Source organism: Cetorhinus maximus, chromosome 21 (genome assembly GCF_964194155.1).
Source record: "Cetorhinus maximus chromosome 21, sCetMax3.hap1.1, whole genome shotgun sequence".
NCBI classification, from domain to species: domain Eukaryota; kingdom Metazoa; phylum Chordata; class Chondrichthyes; order Lamniformes; family Cetorhinidae; genus Cetorhinus; species Cetorhinus maximus.
The window spans coordinates 62,560,689-62,581,836 of NC_135899.1; the positions used below are offsets into that span (position 1 = coordinate 62,560,689).

General features: G+C 42.8%; 1 protein-coding gene across 1 annotated transcript; it reads right to left on the minus strand.

Annotated features, from left to right (window-relative positions):
• Positions 1-4,487: 4,487 nt before the first annotated feature.
• Positions 4,488-14,031, minus strand: LOC144695913 (uncharacterized). The gene is made up of 5 exons (XM_078566998.1): positions 13,882-14,031; positions 12,445-12,471; positions 11,504-11,539; positions 10,501-10,662; positions 4,488-5,154 (listed from the first exon to the last, which is right to left on the minus strand). The coding sequence occupies exons 1-5, from the start codon at positions 13,934-13,936 to the stop codon at positions 5,048-5,050; spliced, it is 387 nt and encodes a 128-aa protein (XP_078423124.1). The 5' UTR covers positions 13,937-14,031; the 3' UTR covers positions 4,488-5,047.
• Positions 14,032-21,148: the final 7,117 nt, after the last annotated feature.

The following is a 21,148-nucleotide window of genomic DNA, read 5'->3' on the forward strand; positions in this document are numbered from 1 at the left end:
GGAGTTTATGCTGCAACTATATAAAACACTATTTCTGCCACTACTTGAGTACTATGTGCAGTTCTGGTCGCTTCATTACAGAGACGATATAATTGCACGAGAGAGGGTACAGAGGAGATTTATGAGGATATTGCAGCAAGAACTGGAAAATTGCAGCTATGAGGAAAGATTGGATAGGCAGAGGTTGTTGTCCTTGGAACAGTGGACGGTGAGGGGAGATTTGCTTGAGATGTACGAGGTTGCAAGGGGTCTGGATGGAGTGAATGGGAAGGGCCTATTTAGCTTAGCAGAGAGGCCACTGACTACAGGGGCATATATTTAAAGTGATTGGTAGAAGGATTAGAGGGTAATTGAGGAGAAATTTTCTCACCCGGAGCATGGTACGAGTATGGAGCTCACTGCCTGAGAGGGTAGTAGAGGTAGAAACTATCAACTCATTTAAAAGGTGCCTGGATATGCAACTGAAGTGCCGTAACCTGCAGCAGTAAGGACCAATTGCTGGAAGATGGGATTAGACTGGTTAGCTCATTTTTCAGCCAGTGTAGACATGATGGGCAGAGTGGCCTTCTATGCTGTACATTTTTCTATATTTTCTAAATATCTGAAGAGGAGGAATATGCAGGGATGTGGGGAGAGGGAGTAACAGTACGTGAATTGCTCCTTAGGAGAGCCAGCATGGATAGGATTGGGCCAAATGGCCTTCTGTGGTGTAATAATTCTATACTTCTATTATAATTCACAACCTGGAGAAGTAATATTAATAAAAAAATTCTTGACAGACCTCTTAAAAGGGAAAGGCTCTTGCTTTGCTGGGGCCTGAGTGTGACTGACTGTAGCCGGATCCACAGCACAAAGATGAAATAGAAGTGCTCTGCTCAAAGGTTTCACTGAGTTGCTGTTCCACTTTGCTGCCTGCAGATCTAGGAGGTTTGATTGTGAATATTGATGTATTTCATTCATCTAAATGAATGGATATTTATTTGGCAATGCCTTGACCAATCAGAGTCAAGCTGCCTGGTTTAAAAATGTCAAACAATGCTTGGCAGTTAACTGTCAGTCACCCTTAACTTGTACATTCTCCATGGCAACACCTCTGCCATTCAGTGTGATTGTCCTGATGACTGCATGACGAAAACCTTTGACAAAATGTATTTTTTCAGCAATACTCAAGTTCTGTACAACTATTAATATTTATTTTAGAAACTAAAGTTAGTAGGGAGCTTACATTTAATTTGAATTAATAAAATGAATTAACTGAGCAAAGTGTCTTAGTCCAATGACTATTATTAGGAGTATGGTATTGAACTAACAGTGATGGAATTGTTCATAGGATTGGCACAGGCACACTTATCTCAATTTTCTCAACCAAGTAAACATTGCATCATAAATAAGGGTAATTTATTGAGTAAAGAAAGATTTTGCATTTATATACCTGTATGTCCCAAAGCATTTCTCAGCAATTAATTAATATTTTAAAGCACAGTCACAGTTTGCTGGCAAATATAATAACTAATCCATGCACAGCAAGATCCCACAATGAGATAAATGACCAGTTAAGTTGCTTTGATGGTATTGGTTTAGGAGTAAGGGTTGGTCAGCCAACAGGAGAACACCTCTGCTATTTTTTCCCAAATAGTGCCATTTTTTCTTACATCTAAGTAAGCAGATGGAACCTCAGTTAATATGTTTTAAAACCTAAGCTGTGCACTCAAGTGCTGTAGTGAGGGTTTGAACCCATAGCTGTCCGACTTGGACGTGGGAATGTTACCAATTAACCAGGTTGGCTGGTTTCCCCATCACCAGTGCACAGACAGTACTTTCCCTCCACATTGCTTTGGCTTATCAGTCTGTTCTGGATTCAAACATGGATCATTGATGTTCAGCAGTGTTATTCTAAACTACGCACCACCTAGTGAATCTCCTAAATTGTCTTCTGTTATTGATGCTAGCGTTTGTAATGGGCTGACAGCTAATACAAAATTATTCAAAAGGTGCAAGCATGTTTTAAACGCTGCTGAACAACCAAGTTCAAAGACTAAGTAGCCCCAAATAAACACTCAGTAGCCCCACATAAAGGTAAACCTTAGAGACAAAAGAAATTGGGAACCTGTAATACACTGTAACTTCTTCTGTCTGGAATGCTTGGGACCAAGTCATTTCTGAATTTTCTGGATTAGGGAATGATGTTACAATGTCTAACCACAAGTGTGTGAATAGGAGAACACTGTGGAAATAAATATTTACCTAAACCATAAAACATTATAAATCGGTTGTAAAAATTATTTTATTTATCCAAATACTATATCTTCCATGTTTTCATTTCCAAAAGTACTGTACGAAAATAATGGCACAAGTTGCTTGGGTCTGCTGAAAATTATTCTGGATAACTGGTGTTTCCAAACAATAGATTTTCAGTCTGCAGAGGTTTCAGTACATTAAGATAAAAGCAAAATACTGCGGATGCTGGAAATCTAGAACAAAAACAAAAATACCTGGAAAAACTCAGCAGGTCTGACAGCATCTGCGGAGAGGGATACAGTTGATGTTTTGAGTCTGTATAACCCTTCATCAGAACTAAGACATATAGAAATGAGATGAAATAAGCTGGTAGAAGGGGGTGGGACAGGAGAGCTCGATAGGGGGCCAGTGATAGGTGGAGGTCAAGAAGAGACTGCCAAAGATGTCATAGACAAAAGGACAAAGGGGTGTTGACGATGGTGATATTATCTAAAGGATGTGCTAATGGAAACATTAAGGGAAGCAAGCTAGTGGCAGATGGTCCTAGTGGGGGTGGGGTGGGGGGAAGGGATCGAAATGGGCTAAAAGGTGGAGATGAAACAATAGATCGAAATAAATTTAAAAATAGGAGGGAAGAGAAAATAATAATTGTAAAAAAAATTATAAATTATTGGAAAAAAGGGGATCGGAAATGGGGTGGGGATGGAGGAGAGAGTTCAAGATCTGAAATTGTTGAACTCAATATTAAGTCCGGAAGGCTGTAGAGTGCCTAGTCGGAAGATGAGGTGCTGTTCCTCCAGTTTGCGTTGAGCTTCACTGGAACATTGCAGCAGGCCAAGAACGGACATTTGTGGGCATGAGAGCAGGGTGGAGTGTTGAAATGGCAAGTGGCAGGGAGGTCTGGGTCATGCTTGCAGATAGACCGAAGGCGTTCCACAAAGTGGTCACCCAGTCTGCGTTTGGTCTCTGCAATGTAGAGGGGACCGCATTGGGAGCAGTGAATGCAGTAGACTAAATTGAGGGAAGTGCAAGTGAAGTGCTGCTTCACTTGAAAGGAGTGTTTGGGCCCTTGGACGGTGAGGTGGGGGGATGTAAAGGGGCAGTTGTTGCACCTTCTGCGGTTGCTTGGGAAGGTGCCGTGGGAGGGGGTTGAGGTATAGGGGGTGATGGAGGAGTGGACCAGGGTGTCCCAGAGGGAACGATCACTGCGGAAAGCCACCGGGGGTGGGGAGGTGAAGGGAAGATGTGTTTGGTAGTGGCATCATGCTGGAGTTGGCGGAAATGGCAGAGGATGATCCTTTGAACGCGGAGGCTGGTGGGGTGATAAGTGAGGACAAGGGGGACCCTATCATGGTTCTGGGAGGGAGAAGAAGGTGTGAGGGCGGATGCGCGGGAGATGGGCCTGTTTGTTAAGCAGGATAGTTAGCCTCCAAGACAGATGAAATAACAGCAGCTTGCATTTATACAGCATCTTTAATATAGAAAAATATCCCAAGGAGCTTCATTGAGGTATAATCAGAGCCAAAGAAGGAAATATTAAGAGTGGACCAAAAGTGGTGGGTTTAAAGGGAAAAGAAAATACCAAAACAAGTGCTATTTTAGGTTTAATTTGACAGAGATTTAGCTCCATAAAATTACTAAGATTTGTTTTTTGTAATATAAAAGTATATCCTCAAATATTCTGGTATTGTTGCTGGACTAATAATCCAGAGACCCAGGGTAATGTTGTGGGGACCTGGGTTCGAGTCTCACCATGGCAGATGGTGGAATTTGAATTCAATAAGAATCTGGAATTAAAAGTCTAATGATGACCATGAAACCATTGTCGATTGTTGTAAAAACCCATCTGGTTCACTAATGTCCTTTAGGGAAGGAAATCTGCTGTCCTTGCCTGGTCAGGCTTACATGTGACTCCAGACCCGCAACAATGTGGTTGGCTCTTAAATGCCCCCTGAAGAAAGGCAATTAGGGATGGGCAATGTTCTGGCCTAGCCAGCGACGCCCACATCCCATGAATGATTTTTTAAAAATCTTTTACTGTCACAAATCATTCTGACATGAGATATTGTCGGTGTAGAGTTTGAGACTCGTGTGTCATGTGGTACTTGTATTTTGAGCTGTGTACTATGAAGTAGCCCTACATTCCCACAAAAATCTCACGCACTTCACATGATAGTCCACTTACATCTCAATGCTTTACGGAAAAGTTATAGGGAGAGGGGATATATAACAAAAACAACAATAACAACTTGCACTTATAGAACAGTTTTATTGTAACAAAGCATCCCATATGGCTTCACAACTGCACCATCAGGCACTACTTGACACTTAAAGACATGGAAACAACTTGATCAAAGAGGTACATTTTAAGAAGCACCTTAAAAAGAGGAAATATATACCCCATCCTTATCTCCAGCAGACAAGCTTAATTTTTGTGGTAAAATTTAACTGCATTGGTGTTATATTCTGTGTACTTACAGCATTCACAGAACACTTGTCATTTCTATGAAATGTAGTCACAGAGCGGAATGTTTCCATTCACTCAGTGACCAGTTATAGGACGACAACATCTCGGGCTGCAACAGTATAGAATGTTTAATCCAATTCTAATTGAAAAGAGTGCTAACAAGGCATCTAAACAGTAGCAAAAGGATAGAATCATCTCTACTAAAAGTATTTGCAAATTTTCCACTCTATCGAATATTCAGGAGGTAAATCACCAGAATGCTACTTCATCCCCTGCACAAGTTAACCCTCATGAGCTGCCTAACTCTTGCAGAGTATCTACTTTAAAAACAGCATGTGGACTTTAGGGTTCATCATCAGACCCCACAAAAACAGCTTTTGCAGCCCGGCCAACAGCAGCACCAACACTTCCAACTGCAGCAGTACCAGCAGTAGAGAGTCCTGCGGCTCCTTCATGAATAAAAAACAAAAAAATATATTAATCTTCAGAATGTTTAATATATAACAATTTCTATAACATATTCCCTAAATTTAGCCTCCCTCCCCACACAGATTATATTCAGGTCATTCTATGTTGTGAACCTCAAAAACAGTCATCTCTGGATAACTTCCAAAACCACAAGTGAGTGAGTATGAAAATAGGAGTAAAGGAAGAAAAGGAGGAGGGGTGGTGGTATTGATTAAGGAGAGCATTGCAGTGCTGGAGGGAGAGGATATCCCAGAGGGATCAAGGACAGAATCTATTTGGCTAGACCCAAGGAACAAAATAGGTGCAATTGCATTGCTTGGTGTCGTCTATAGGCCACAAACTAGTGAAAAGGATATAGAGGAATAATTTTTTAAGGAAATTACAGAGAGGCGCAAGAATAATAGAGTTGCTATATTGGGGGACATTAATTATCTGATTATAGACTGGATAGTAGAAGTGTTAAGGGCAGAGAGGGGAAAGAGTTTCAAGACCGTGTTCAGTGCTCACAAAAATCTCTACAGCAGTATGTTTCCAGTTCAATGAGAGGGGAGGCACTGCTGTACCTGCTTCTTGGGGATGAGATGGGCCAAGTGGGTCAACTATCAGGAGGAGAACATTTAGGGGACAATGATCTTTGTATCATAAGCTTTAGGTTGGCTATGGAAAAGGACAGAGGACAACTTAGACTAAAAATAATCACCTGGGGAAAGCCATCTTCAGATGGGGCAAGAGTGGACCAGGGCTGAATAAATTAGAAACTAAGGTTGGCAGGAAAAACAGTAGCTGAACAATGGACAACCTTCAAAGATGATATAGTTTGGGCACATTCAAGGTATATTTCCTCGAAAGGGAAAGGTAGGGTAAGCAAATTCAGAGCTCCCTGGATGACAAAAGAGATAGAGATTAAGGTGAAGAGAAAGGAGGCTTATGACAGATGTCAGGTGGATGATACAATGGAGAACCAAAGTAAATATAGAAGGCTCAGAGGGGAAGTGAAAATGCAAATAAGTGAATCAAAGAGGGAGTATAAAATATTGGCAGCTAAATTAAAAGGTGAATTCCAAAGTCTTCTATAGGCATATAAATTGTAAAAGGGTGATAAAAGGTGATGTGGGTCCAATTAGGGACCAAAAAGAGGATTTACTCATGGAGGAAGAGGGAATTGCTGAGGTATTAAATGAGTACTTAGCATCTTCTTTCTATGTAAAGACAGGTGCTACCTGGGTGACAGCATATGAGGAGGCAATTAATACACTACAAGGATTCAAAATTGATAAGGATGAGGTATTAGATGGGCTGTCTTTACTTAATGTTGATAAAGTGCCAGGACCAGATGAGATGCATCTCATCTGCTATATAGGATATTGGGAGAAGTGAGAGTGGAAATTGCAGAGTAACCGGCCATGGTTTTCCAGGCTTCTTTAGAGTTAGGGGTGGTTCCAGGAGATTGGAGAATTGCAAATGTTACACATTTGCTCAACAGCAACTAAAGGCCAATCAGTTTAACTTTGGTGGTGGGGAAACTTCTAGAAACAATAATCTCGGGATGAAATTAGTAGTCACATGGTCAAATGTGGGTTTAAGGAAAGCAGCACAGATTTGTTTTAAAAAAGGGAAAATTGTGTTTAACTAACTTGGAGTTTTTCGAAGAGGTAACAGAGAGGGTTGAAGATGGCAATTCTGTTGATATGGTGTAGATGGACTTCCAGAAGGCATTTGATAACAGTGCCACACAACAGAGTTATGAGCAAAGTTCATGAAATAAAAGCAAAAATAGCAACATGGATACGAGATTGTTTCCTGTCACTCAGCCAGAAGGTAGTGGTTAATGCATGCTTTTAGGGCTGGAAGAAGGTTTGTAGTGGAGTTCCCCAGGGGTCAGTTTGGGACCTTTTCTCTTCCTGATAGATTTTAATGACTTAGACATTGATGTGCATGGCACAATTTTAAAATTGCAGATGATACAAAACCTGGAAGAATTGTGAACTGCGAGGAGGTTAGTATAGAACTTCAAAAGGACATTGACAAGTTGGTGGAATGGGCAGACAAGTGGCAGATGAAGTACAATGTGGTGAAATGTGAGAGATTAATTTTAGTCAGAAGAATATGGGGAGACAATACAAAATAAGGGAAACATCGTTAAAGGGTGTGCAGGAGCAAATGAACCTGGGTGTATATGTGCATAAGTCATTGAAGGTGGCAGGACAGGTTGACAGCATGGTTAATAAAGCATATAGTATCCTAGACTTTATTAATAGGGGCATAGGGTATGTTGAAATTAAAACAGAAATTGCTGGAAAAACTCAGCAGGTCTGACAGCATCTGTGGAGAGAGAAACAGAGTTAATGTTTCGAGTCTGTATGACTCTTCAGACCTAAAGAGAAATACTTGTAGAAGTGCCCTGCTTTTCTTTAGCTCTGAAGAAGGGTCATACAGACTCAAAGCGTTAATTCTGTTTCTCTCTCCACAGGTGCTGTCAGATTGCTAAGTTTGTCCAGCATTTTCTGTTTTTATTTCAGATTTCCAGCATCTATAGTATTTTGCTTTTCTCGGAGGTTATGTTGAGCTTGTATAAGACACTAGGTTGGCCTCAATTGTGTCCAGTTCTGGGCACCATGAGTTAGGAAAGGTGTGAAGGCATTCCGAGAGTGCAGAAAAGATTCACAAGAACGGTTCCAGGGATGATGAACTTCAATTGTGAAGATAGATTGGAGAAGTTGGGGCTGATTTCCTTGGAGAAGAGAAAGCAAAAGGAGATTTGATAGAGGGAATCAAAATCTTGAGGGGTCTGGTCAGAGTAGATCGGGAGAAACTGTTATCACTTGTGAAAGAACAGAGAACAAGAGGGCACAGATTAAAGTAATTGGCAAAAGAAGCAAAAGCAATACGAGAAATAAAGCTTTCACACAGCGAGTGATTGGGGTCTGGAATGGGGTTGAGAGTGCGCTGGAGGCAAGATCAATCGAGGCATTCAAAAAGGAATTAAACTGTTCTGAAAAGGAAGAATGGGCAGGGTTACAGGGAGAAAGCAGGGGAATATCACTAGGTGAATTTCTCATTCAGAGAGTCAATGCACATGATGGGTCAAATGATCTCTTTCGCAGTGTAAGAATTCTGTGATTAGTCGTTTGTCAGTACAAAACTGAGTAGTTCTGAAAACAGACTTTTGTGGAAGTTTTTCACCTTGTAGCTGCATTTAATGATTTCCTTGCAAGTTTTAAAGGGTTCCATCTTGCGCTCAAATTCACCTTTGAAATGGAACAGTCAAATGAACTGGCTGCTTGGACTGAGTGCCTTGTGACTCAAGGGCCATGACTTGGATGTGCCTTGCCAGGTATTCCTCAAGTGGGGTTGGCCAGGCTGCAATGGTGCTGCAGGTAGAGAGTGGACTAATCAATGCCCTCCTGTCCTTTCAGGAGAAGACGGGATATAACCAAGCAGAGAGGGCACATACAGGTGGAGGCCCACCCAACCTGCTGCTGCTCAGCAGGCTCGAACAGTATGTCCTAGAGCTCGAGAACCAGCACGGCCCCCGTGAAACCGGAGATGGGGAGGCGGGGGTGCCAGACGATGGTAAAAGTGCAGTGCACAGAGGTGCAACTTTTGGATTGTGCAACCATTCCAGTGTAGTCTCTTCATTGATGTAAGCCTCGAACCTGGAGTCCCCAGTGATCATTGGAAGACAATGGCACCATGATGCAGATCTCCATTGTCTCACCAGGGTTTCTGGCATGCACAGTGACAGTGTGATGACTTCAACTAATTACATGTCCTTGTTCTACCTTTTAGGTTCATCAGCAGGCGATTGCTCTCTGGACCCCGAAGGGCCACCCCTGACACTGGAGGATCACTGGGCTTCACTTGCAACTGCGTCACACCCACTCTCTAAACCAGGCACCAGCGCAGATACCAGCACCTTGGTGGGCATTAGATTGGTGGCTAGAATGTTGGTGTAGATTAGTGAGGGCACTCCATACTTGCTTGAGGAACATGTGGAGGCAGAGAGTGCCCAGGGCGACGGCAGTCAGAGGACTGCTGGCGACCAGGACGATGCTCAGTCGAAGACAGATGATGAGCCTCTGGATTCGTCCATTAGGCGGTAGATGCTGGATGTCCAGCGGGATATCTGGGAGGATCTGGCAGAGATCCATGAGGGTCTGCATGCTATGGTCTTCGTTGTGGAGCAGTCCATGTGGAGCATGAGCACTGTGTTGACCCTCATGGCCGAGCGCACTGCTTCCTCGATTGAGAGAGTAGCGACTTTCATGGAGAGGCAGAATCAGGAGTTCCTGAGTTTGCGCTTGGACCTGCAAGCCCTCACACAGGCAATGACCTGAGGAGGTCAGTGCCATTGTGGGAGATGGATGAAGCACCCAGTATACCAGCTAGGTGCCCATCCATCAATGGTGAGTAGGGAAGTCCAGAGCAACCTTGCGTTGGCGCACAAACTGCTTGTTGTCTCTGCGGGCTCCTCTCAGGGCACTCTGGATGACGGCAGCAGCTCCTCCGCCCCTCCGCCAGTGACCGTCGCATATGATGAGGCTGGGATGACTGGGGAGATGCCAACCATGCCACTGACCACTCCCTCCCAGGCGGGGCCAGCACAGACTCCACTGGCCAGAGGATGACCCACCAAGGTCATTAAGGCCAACATGCTCACCTGCCCTCCCGCCTGGCCTCTCCAGCCGCTCTCGACACCATCAAGACAATGCAGAACAGACGTCCTTCTGTGGCAGCCTTTCAGGGTTTGACTGGGCCGTTTTTACAGTGGCCGCTGGGTCGCCATTGGACCCAGCAGCCAACAGGCCTCCGCCCCCGCTCGGCCCTTCCCGACCAGTGAAGAGCCACGTTTCACACTGGGTGAGCCTTAATTGGCTCGCTAACGTGAAATCACGGTTGGGGGCCGATCATGGGCAGTGGGTCGTTTCTGTTCCTGCCGACCACATCTGCCTGCCGATCTCAAAATTCTGCCTATAGTTTTAGAACTTATTTGAAAATACAAACAATATAGCAGACCTTTTTCAAGTTGCTTTAATGATCAGTTTCACTTCTAATTGAACAAACCTGGCAGCATTAGAGTTGCATTATGATAGCAATCCAATATTAACCATTAGGCAATTACAATGTTACTCCCAGTCAAGACTAAACTTCCTGTCCGAGAAACCACAGGTTACTTCCTTAGACCCCCAACCACATGCAGAACTTCACCACTTTATATACATTTGTACATGGCGTGATGGCTTAAAGGCATTGGGCCATTGATTTTATTAAAATCAGTCTTCATAGCTGTCCCTCATTTTTGATTTATGAAAAACGTAGAATCTTACCAATAGACTGGAGTGTTGCTACAACACCGCCAGCTGCTATACCTCCTCCATTAACGAGCGCAGCCGCGGACATCATTTTTGCTCCTAAGGATCCAGCTGCTATTCCAGCACCAGTAAAGCCAGCTGCAGCGACCACAGCTGGGGCAGCTACCACCGCAACAACTGAAACATAGGACAATAAACTCAGTTGAGAAGAGAACCAAAAATGTGTGCAGTGATACTGCATCCTGTTTGGGCTGGTGGCTATAGAGATCACAACTCTAGCAAATCCAAAAATGACGTGGCAAGAAACAGAGCAAAGGGGATCGCCATGACCGATGCCCCTAGCAACCATTCAGAAAGAAAGGAGGCAGCCCTTCACTTTGCATCAGCGTAATTCCAAAGCCCTGTCCTAGTTTTTAAATAACTCATCATCATGTCACAAGCTTGCACTTTCAAGAGTCTGCCTCCCCCACCCCACCCTCAATATATTCACAGAATAAAATAATAGAAACATACTGCAGAGAACATATTGTATTTGGGCTGATGTGCCAGTGTTATTTCCTTGGAAGAACAGTAATGCTTACCCCCACATCCCCATTTTTTTTGTCCATAACCTGCAAGTTTGTCATCTTCAAGTACCTATCCATCTCCTTTCCAAAGCTATTTATGGAATCAGCTTTTTCCAGGGAGAAATTTCCAAATTCCAATTTTATGAGTTTGTGTATATGAACATCAAAGTCTCTCTGTTAAACTGCTCTCAATATGGTTTGACAATTTAGTGTCATTCTGAGAGTGTGCTGAGTCGTCTGAGGTGCCATTTTTCAGAGGAGATGTGAAACATTTTTCACTCAACAAACAACACTGAAAACAGACTATCTAGTAATTTCTTCATATGACATTTGTGGAACATTCTTGTGCACAGATTGGTTGCCACATTTCCCTATATAACAGCAGTGACGGCATATAATCAACTGATTAGGAAGCACTTAAAGGACTATATCAATGCAAGTTGTTTCGTTACCTGCTCCTCCTGCAATCCAGCCAGCTGTTGACCAATCTGTAAATACATCAGCCAATCAAACATTGGACAAGTATTCAGTGAGACAGGCTACTCATTTGATTACTTTCTTAATTGGTAAATCAGTTATGCATGAAATCAGTCAAGTTAAATATCAATTGCCACTAGTTTACAGGCTACTTGTGCCATGGGGTTTTTCCTTCTCAATGTGGGCCCTCAACGTCAGGGGGCATATTAACATTCAAACATACAGGCCCCGAGCCATCTCGGCCAAATATGGGGGTCCCTCCAGGGGTTGCAAACTATGTCCAATAAGCAGCCATCTGTCACAACTCAAGGAGCTCTGCAGTTTCCCCATCCTCAATCCCACTGGAGAAGAAACTCATTAGGAATTCCCTCAAATCTCAGTGCTGGAGGGAAGAAGCCCAGTCTTCTCCTTTTGGAGTAGGTTTTAATAGATGAGGGGGAAGTAGTTGTTCAGGGTTGTAGACAGACCCCAAAGATCCCCAAGAATCCTTAATGCGGCACTGATTATGATACTTTGTTTTACTAACTGCTATGCTACTGCCACCAGGTCTCATGCAGATGGAGGCAACATTAACGCAAGTTTGCTTAATTGGCAAAGGTTAGTGGCTCGGAAAGAGAATCTGCATTGGGCCATTTTCTTTCAAGCCCCTGGGTACAAAAATAACTGGAATGTCCAACTGATGCTTTTGCAATGCAATCAACGATACTGGTGCAGAAAAAAAGTAGGAAAATATTCCATCCCCCAGCTCTGCCATCCCTCATCTTACACAGGCAAAAGATAAACCATTCAAGAGAAAACAAGAAGTTCCTCTTGCTACACAAATAATAGAGGTAATTTACAATCCTTATGGATGCTATGGTCACACTGTACAAAGTGGAGAGTATCTGAGCAAAGGGATGGGGTAGAGGGGAATTACCTGTATCACGTGAAGATGAACATGAACCTGTAAAGGGATGCAACCAATAACAGTGAGAACGTTTTATTTTTATCTTTTAAAAATATTTTCATAATCATAATACACACACACACGCAAACACAGAGTCAGATCTCACATCTTATTGCTTACAGTGAGTCAGAGTTTATCATCTTGCATTTATATAGCATCTTATTACATCCTCAAATGACCCAAAACATTTTGCAATTTGTGAATTACTTTGTAATGGCACTGATATTTAATTTTAAAGACAATATACATAGCAAGAGGGACGTGTCCACCATGACCTTTGCATACGCTCAAGATTAGTTAAAAGTTAACAAGATGCACTTCAAACTAGATTAGTACTCCATCCCATATTTTTTTAAAAATCAATATAAATCCCAACTGGGATAATCTGTGATTCCTCCTGCACTTTCCATTTGAACTAATGAAGTAGCTGATGTTCTGTGATTCTGTTTTTCTAGGTGGTATGGAAGCTTTGATATCTCACTTTTTCCCTTCCTGCACCTTGATTCAATCATTTCTCACTGCTGCCCACCCATAATGAATATTATGCTTAAAGCTGGTCTTGATCACTTTGAAAAATCCTAAGCTCTTATCTGTGCTCATAACCTCCAAGTCAATTGGTACAATTGCTAAATGCATTTTTTTTTAAATGGAAAAGCAGCTTCAACAGTTCTTTCTAGACTTCAGGGTGTTTCTTTCTAGCCACTTTCTGATGACCTCTGAATTCTTCTTTTCACTACTCCACCTTGCTGATGGTGTAGTCACTAGCTCTACTGTGGGCTTATTTTCTCCACCAACTTTAATCTTTGAAGTCATTGTCAAAAAACGTTCTGCCATTACTTCATTCTTTTCTGCTTACAGTAGTTTGATACTACAGAACGTGAATATTGCTGGAAAAAGAGACATACTATCTTTTCAGCTTGCACTAAATAGAACAGCCATTTGCCAACCAATCAGCACTCTCTTCTCATGCAGTATAAATTTTTGCTCCCTTTGCTGTTGGTTTATCTTGTGTAGCTGTCCTGATGAATAAAAGACTAAAAGTTTGATCTCTTTTTTCAGCAATAATCTTTTCTACCTGTTCAACTGACTTGATGTTTTATCACCATCATGTGGATTTGATCCCTGACTCCCTAGAATCCAAGGAAGTATCTAGCCCTGATCATATCCTCAAAATGTGTGTCTTTCCTTCCTTCTGCAGTGTTTAGCTTTGGTTCTCAGAGGCTAAAGCTACCTATTCAAGAGTTCTCAGGCTTCTTAGCAACTTAATGAGCCTTTATTGCTCAATTGTTTCTCAAATGAAAGTTACTTAAGAGAAAGAAGATGGTTCAGTAAGATTGCAGGAGGGTCAAGTATAACATTGCAATTATTGAAAATTCATCAGCATGACCACATAAGTCTACCTCTCACCTGTGCTGAAAGAAGCAGACAAGATCAACGTGATATAGGCCAGGTGGTACATCATTCTGATAGTTCCAAGAATGACAGATACAAGAAATGCCGTTTCAATAACAGTTGGAATACAATATGACTCTCCTGCATGGATCAAGACAAAAAGCAGTTTCAATTAAAAAGGCTGCAAGGGAAGTCCTGACTGTGCTTTGTAGTGACTTCATCTGGTAACAAATTTCTAAATACATGTAGAGTTGGTTCAAATTGTTAAGAGAAAAAAAAAATCAGGTGAAAATTCTGTCTACAGTAATCTTCAGTAGAATATATAACTCTTCATTAAGAGATTGCTACGTAAAAACTAAATGATACTTCCTTTTCAGTGGGATGTGTCAGTGGTTAACTTCCAATTATAATGTAGTCACTGCTGCTGTCAGAGGTCGTGTTTTCTTATTCATTCCTGAGATGTGAGCAATGCTGAAAAAACTGAATTTTTAATATCTATCCAGAGTTGCCCAAGATGCTTCCTCTTGAACCGCTTCAGTCCTTTGGATGATGGTGCTCCCAAAATGGTGTTAGGTTGACTTTCAAGATTTTGAGCCAGTAGCAATATAGAACTGGTGGGTATGCATCCAAGTCAGCATGGTATGTGACTTGGAGCAGAAGTTTTTTCCCAATCTTGCTGCTCTTAACTTTGGTAAAAGCCACAAGGATGGATGTTGAAGTAAGCTTGGTAAGTTGATGCAATGCATCATGTAAATCATACATTCTGCAGCCACAGGATTCTGATGATTAAAGGGGTGGATATTGAATCTATAGCCCAAGTGCCAATCAAGTGAATCATTTACTAGATGGTGTCAAGCTTTTTAATGTTGCTATAGCTGTACCCACCTAACCTTAGAGTGAAGAGGGACTGAGAGGGTCAGGAGATGAGCCACTTGGTGTACCCAGCCTCTGCTATATTCTTGTAGCTACAGTGTTAATATAGTGGGACCAGTTAAGCTTCTGTTCTAGGGTGATGCCATTAAAGGTCTTACTGGAGATGGTCATTACTTAGCACTTTGTAATGTGGATATTACCTGCACTTTTCAGCTCAAGTCTGGATGTTATCCAGGTTCTGTTGGGGGCTGGCATGACTTGCTCCATTAGCAAATGAGTAACATTGACATCCCCATCCCTGGCCTGATGAAAAAGGCAAGTAGCTGAAGATGTTTGGGCTGAGGACACTTACCTAAAACTAGGTGGTGAGAGAGAGAGAGCAAGCGAGCGAGAGAGAGAGAGAAAGCGAGAGAGAGAGTTAGAGAAAGCGAGAGAGAGAGTGAGAGAAAGCGAGAGAGAGAGTGAGAGAAAGCGAGAGAGAGAGTGAGAGAAAGCGAGAGAGAGAGTGAGAGAAAGCGAGAGAGAGTGAGAGAAAGCGAGAGAGAGAGAGTGAGAGAAAGCGAGAGAGAGTGAGAGAAAGCGAGAGAGAGAGAGTGAGAGAAAGCGAGAGAGAGAGAGAGAGAGAGAAAGCGAGAGAGAGAGAGAGAGAGAGAAAGCGAGAGAGAGAGAGAGAGAGAGAGAAAGCGAGAGAGAGAGAGAGAGAAAGCGAGAGAGAGAGAGAGAGAGAGAGAAAGCGAGAGAGAGAGAGAGAGAAAGCGAGAGAGAGAGAGAGAGAGAGAGAAAGCGAGAGAGAGAAAGCGAGAGAGAAAGCGAGAGAGAGAAAGCGAGAGAGAGAGAGAGAGAAAGCGAGAGAGAGAGAGAGAGAAAGCGAGAGAGAGAGAGAGAGAAAGCGAGAGAGAGAGAGAGAGAAAGCGAGAGAGAGAGAGAGAGAAAGCGAGAGAGAGAGAGAGAGAAAGCGAGAGAGAGAGAGAGAGAGAGAAAGCGAGAGAGAGAGAGAGAGAGAGAAAGCGAGAGAGAGAGAGAGAGAGAGAAAGCGAGAGAGAGAGAGAGAAAGCGAGAGAGAGAGAGAGAGAGAAAGCGAGAGAGAGAACGCATGTCCACCGGTGAGCTAAGAGGCCTTCCACAATTGGTGGGCACTGCAGGGGCTGGGGTACATCATCACCCTTGGAAATGACATTTTGATTTGATTTTGTAAGTTTCCTTTCACGTTTTTGTTTTAGTTACAGTGCCAGGGGCCGTCACCACTTACTGATTTTGAAAAGAGACTACAAGGTCAAAGTCTCAATAGTACTCATCATTTTCAGGATCAGTCAACAACTTAATCCATCAGTAGGTTAATTAACCTCAAGAGATCTTATTCCTACAGATTTAAACAGAAGTTTAAAAGCTTTTTATGTAAGCAACTGTACTTTGACAGCTCCCCAAGTATGTAAAATAGTAAGCTTCTTATGGTCATAGTCTTGACAGAGGGATTCTTCACACAATAATGAAGTGACTGCCAGAATAAAGCATATCATCTTGAAACCATTGTTAATCTTTGATTTGATTGAGGCAGATTTGGATTACCATTTATCATGTACCATGTCAAGTCATTTTGTGAGACAAAAGAAAACTAAATGCAAGCAGAACCTGCTCTATTCTTATTTGCATGGATATTAATAAATCTGAAAGTCACTGGATAGGTGGAAAAATATTTTCATATTTCCTGTAAGATAATCTATTGCAACTAGTAGTGTGTCTCCTGGTCTATTCAGTGCAACCATTCGGAACAGTGTTTGAAAAAAATGATCGACAGGCCCTCTCAGGGGAAACAATATTGGTTGGAAATATCAAAACCCTGCTGTACGTTTCTTACAATCTTTGGGAATTGAAGTCCCCATAATTGCTGGTGTCCAATCTGTGCACAGAGATCAGCTTTTCCAGCCTTGGTTCTGCTTTAGGTGCTGAGACTGAGAAATAAACTGATTTGAAACAGCACAAACAGGGACTTGAAAAGCCACTTTCTACAAGGAAAGTGATGGTTTGTAACCTTAAGAACCCTATTTGCTTTAGTCTTGCCATTCATAAGCATCATTATTGAACCATTACAATCTCGCTTACTCCTTTACCCCAGGCCTTTTGCTTTTGGTGCATTATTGGTCCAAATTTTCCTGTCAGAGTGACAGCATCTGCCACTAGTTAGATTTGCCCTTATACGTCTATGTTTTACATGAAAAGTATGAGCTGCTAGTGGCGCAGTGACAGATATGGAGCATCTGGGACCTGAGTAAACAAGTTACTGTGTATTCACTTGTGAAATGAACAGCACAAGGACTGACAAGGAACTGCAAATTAGTGTGGGTGAATTCAATGTCAAATTAGGTAGAGAAAGTAGAATAAAAAGAGTGAAAGAATGATTGCATTAAAAGGAAAAGAAAAAGTAGAGTTAAAAAAAATAAGTTTCAATTTTACATTTTAAAAATCTCCAATTTAAACATGAAAGAATTTGACTCTACACTTGTAATAGTAAATGTTGTTTTTTCAGTGTCAGAGAGGTTGATTGGCAGTAATTAACACTAATTATCTGATTAAAAGTTTACTTTCACTGAAATGGTCATGGGTTTAGTCTGTATGTATCATGCAGATACAGCAGCTTCACACTACTCAATGTTTTAATCGTGGGGCAGACAGCAAGATGTCATTCCTGAAGCTAATGGTGAAAGTTAGTTTAACTGTGCATCCACTCTATGCTTAACATTGGTGTTTCTATTGTGCAGCAATAGCTGTGAGCACTATTAGCCTCACATTATTTTGACAGAAAATGATGGTTTATTATGTTGCTGAGATTCTTTCTAACCTCCTTTTCCTGTATCTCTCAGTTTGATTAGGTGCCTGACACCTTCTTGCTGCTTTAAAATGTAACTCCTGTTTTTTTTAAAAAAGAAAAGCTTCCTCTTAATTACCCTGCCTCACCTGTGGTCACTTCGTATCAATGGTCAGTATCTTGAACCAAAGTGACTTTCTTATCGGTGAACCATTTCCCCTTCTGTACCCACCGTTCACCCCTTGGGTTAAACACTTCGAGTAATCCGTGACATTCACTAATCTTTACCAATATCTCAATCCTCGTCCCAATTCCATGACCCTTTCCTACATCTCCATGATTTGCAAATATTTACGTGTTGGAGCTGAACTCTCTCCCCTCAATGTTTGTACAAGATGACATAATCCGCTGCCCTCAGTTCCTTTGTTCACTAGATTCTGAAATATATTTGAACAATTGATAAAAGAAACGTCACTGATCGATGAACGGTTTTCACTTTATTCTGAAATATCCATCAGCATCTTTTGTTATCTGATTAAAGCCGTCGTTCTTCGCAAGATCCGCAGAGTATGAAACGGATGGTTTAACACTTCCGCAGAAATTGCAAAGAGAGGAATTTCAGGAGATAGCAGTTGAAGAAGAGACAAAGCTGGGAGTGTTACTGTTTGTCAGGAAAGTGCCAGCTATCAGCATCAACATCGCACAAGTGACTAACTAACATCAAAGAAAACACACTAATATTTTATGAACATATTGGTGTTTTGTATACTTGCAATAATTATTATAGAAAAGTAATATTGATTTTAAAAAACTGCAGAGCAGCTTATTGCATTGCATCACTAGTTCAAATTTCTCTTAAATATCTTAGTTATTACCTAATATTCGGCTTACCTAAAGGTGAACTGAAAGACAGCCGCTCTTGGTTCTGCTTTACACTTGCTGCAGTGCAGAATATATAGCGAACTTGGAGGACTCTGCTGGGTCCTAAAGCTCAGTGGGTTTGACTCATTCAACTTTCAGCTCGCTTCACTGCACAGAGTTTTGTTTTAGTGAGAACAAACTATTCCTAGTATTTAATAACCGCTGTTTAGCAGATAAAAGCAATACGCCACTTACTTCACTGTTCAATTTTTAATCCAGACATCGGGCAATCTGAAATTCAAGAAAACTGAACCTGCGTTTCAGTTTCGTTTCATCAGGGACGAAACTGTCTCATCCACCCGTCGCCACTAGCAATTCCAGAGCAGTTTTGTTTACAAGTGCAGCTAAATTGGCAGATATAAGACTTTAAAATGTGTGGGGGTCGGTTTTTAATTTCAAAACAAAAACAGAATTACCTGGAAAAACTCAGCAGGTCTGGCAGCATCGGTGGAGAAGAAATCAGTTGACGTTTCGAGTCCTCACGACCCTTCGGCAGAACTGAGTATAGTTAGGAGAGAGGTGAAATATAAGCTGATCTAAGGTGGGGGGCGGTGGGGTGGGGGGGGGGGGGGTGGAGAGAAGTTGAGGGTGGGGTGATTGTGGGGATAAGCAAGCGGTGATAGGAGCAGATAATCAAAAGATGTCACAGACAAAAGGATCAAAGAGATGTTGAAGGTGGTGATATTATCTAAGAAAAGTGCTAATTAAGAATGGAAGGCAGGACACTCAAGGTACAGCTCTAGTGGGGGTGGGGTGGAAAGACTAACAAAGTTTGAGTTTTAGATTTAAAAATAATGGAAATAGGTGGGAAAAGAAGAATCTATATAAATTATTGAAAAAAAAGGGGAGAGGGGGGAGAAACGGGGTGGGGATGGGGGGAGGGGGAGTTTAAGATCTAAAGTTGTTGAATTCAATATTCAGCCCGGAAGGCTGTAAAGTGCCTAGTCGGAAGATGAGGTGCTGTTCCTCCAGTTTGCATTGGGCTTCACTGGAACAATGCAGCAAGCCAAGGACAGACATGTGGGCAAGAGAACAGGGTGGAGTGTTAAAATGGCAAGCGACAGGGAGGTTTGGGTCTTTCTTGCGGACAGACTGCAGGTCTTCTGCAAAGCTTTTTCAAAGCTGCGCGTGCCCCCAGTTTCATTTTATTCTTCGCCTCATCCGTCGCCACAAGAAACTTTTTCTCTTTCTCTCAAGTGCTAAGGAACGCAAGCTCCAACAACTCATCGACACCAACACCCATCTGGGACCCTCCACCCCTGCTTGTCCCTCCGTCCCAACCCCATCTTCCAATCCCAGCCCCAGCCGCGTATTCACTATACCCCCTGACCTTCCCCTATCCGATGCTGAACGTTCAGTGCTCAGCAAAGGACTTAGCTTCATACCCTTACGCCCTCATCTCAATGAATTTCGGGCTCGGCATGATGCTGAACTCTTCTTCCGCCATCTTCGTCTCCGTGCTCACTTCTTTGGGCAGGAGTCCTCTCCCCGTTCAACGGATCCTTTTACCCACCTCCAATATTCTCCCTCCACCTGGACCCCTCCCTCTGGATTCTTACCTTCTCTTGATCTTTTCATTGAGAACTGTCGGCGTGACATTAGCCGTCTCAATTTCTCTGCTCCTCTCACCCATTCTAATCTGTCTCTCTCTGAACTTACTGCACTCCGTTCTCTCAGGTCCAACCCCAACATTGTCATCAAACCCGCTAACAAGGGTGGTACTGTTGTTGTCTGGCGCACTGACCTCTACCTCGCGGAGGCTGAGCGTCAACTCGCAGATACTTCCTCCTACCTCTCCCTGGACCATGACCCCACCACGGAACATCAAGCCATTGTTTCCAGGACTGTCACTGACCTCATCTCCTCTGGAGATCTTCCTCCCACAGCTTCCAACTTGATAGTCGCCCAACCTCGGACGGCCCGCTTCTACCTCCTACCCAAAATCCACAAACAGAACTGTCCTGGCAGACCGATCGTGTCAGCCTGTTCCTGCCCCACGGAACTCATTTCTCGTTATCTTGACTCCCTTCTCTCTCCCCTTGTCCAGTCCCTTCCCACCTACATCCGTGATTCCTCTGACACCTTACGTCACATCAACAATTTCCAGTTCCCTGGCCCCAACCACTTCCTCTTCACCATGGATGTCCAATCCCTCTACACCTCCATCCCCCACCAGGATGGTCTGAGGGCCCTTAGCTTCTTCCTTGAACAGAGGCCCCAACAATCCCCATCCACCACTACTCTCCTCCGTCTGGCTGAACTTGTTCTCACACTGAACAATTTCTCCTTTAACTCCTCTCACTTACTCCAAATAAAAGGTGTGGCTATGGGTACCCGCATGGGCCCCAGCTATGCCTGTCTCTTTATGGGGTATGTGGAACATTCCTTGTTCCAGTCCTACTCCGGCCCCCTCCCACAACTCTTTCTCCGGTACATCGATGATTACTTCGGTGCTGCTTCATGCTCTCGTCGGGACCTGGAAAAATTGATTAATTTTGCTTCCAATCTCCACCCCTCCATCATTTTCACATGGTCCATCTCAGACACTTCTCTTCCCTTCCTTGACCTCTCTGTCTCAATTTCTGATGATAGACTGTCCACCAATATCCATTACAAGCCTACCGACTCCCACAGCTACCTCGACTACAGCTCCTCACACCCCGCTTCCTGTAAGGACTCCATCCC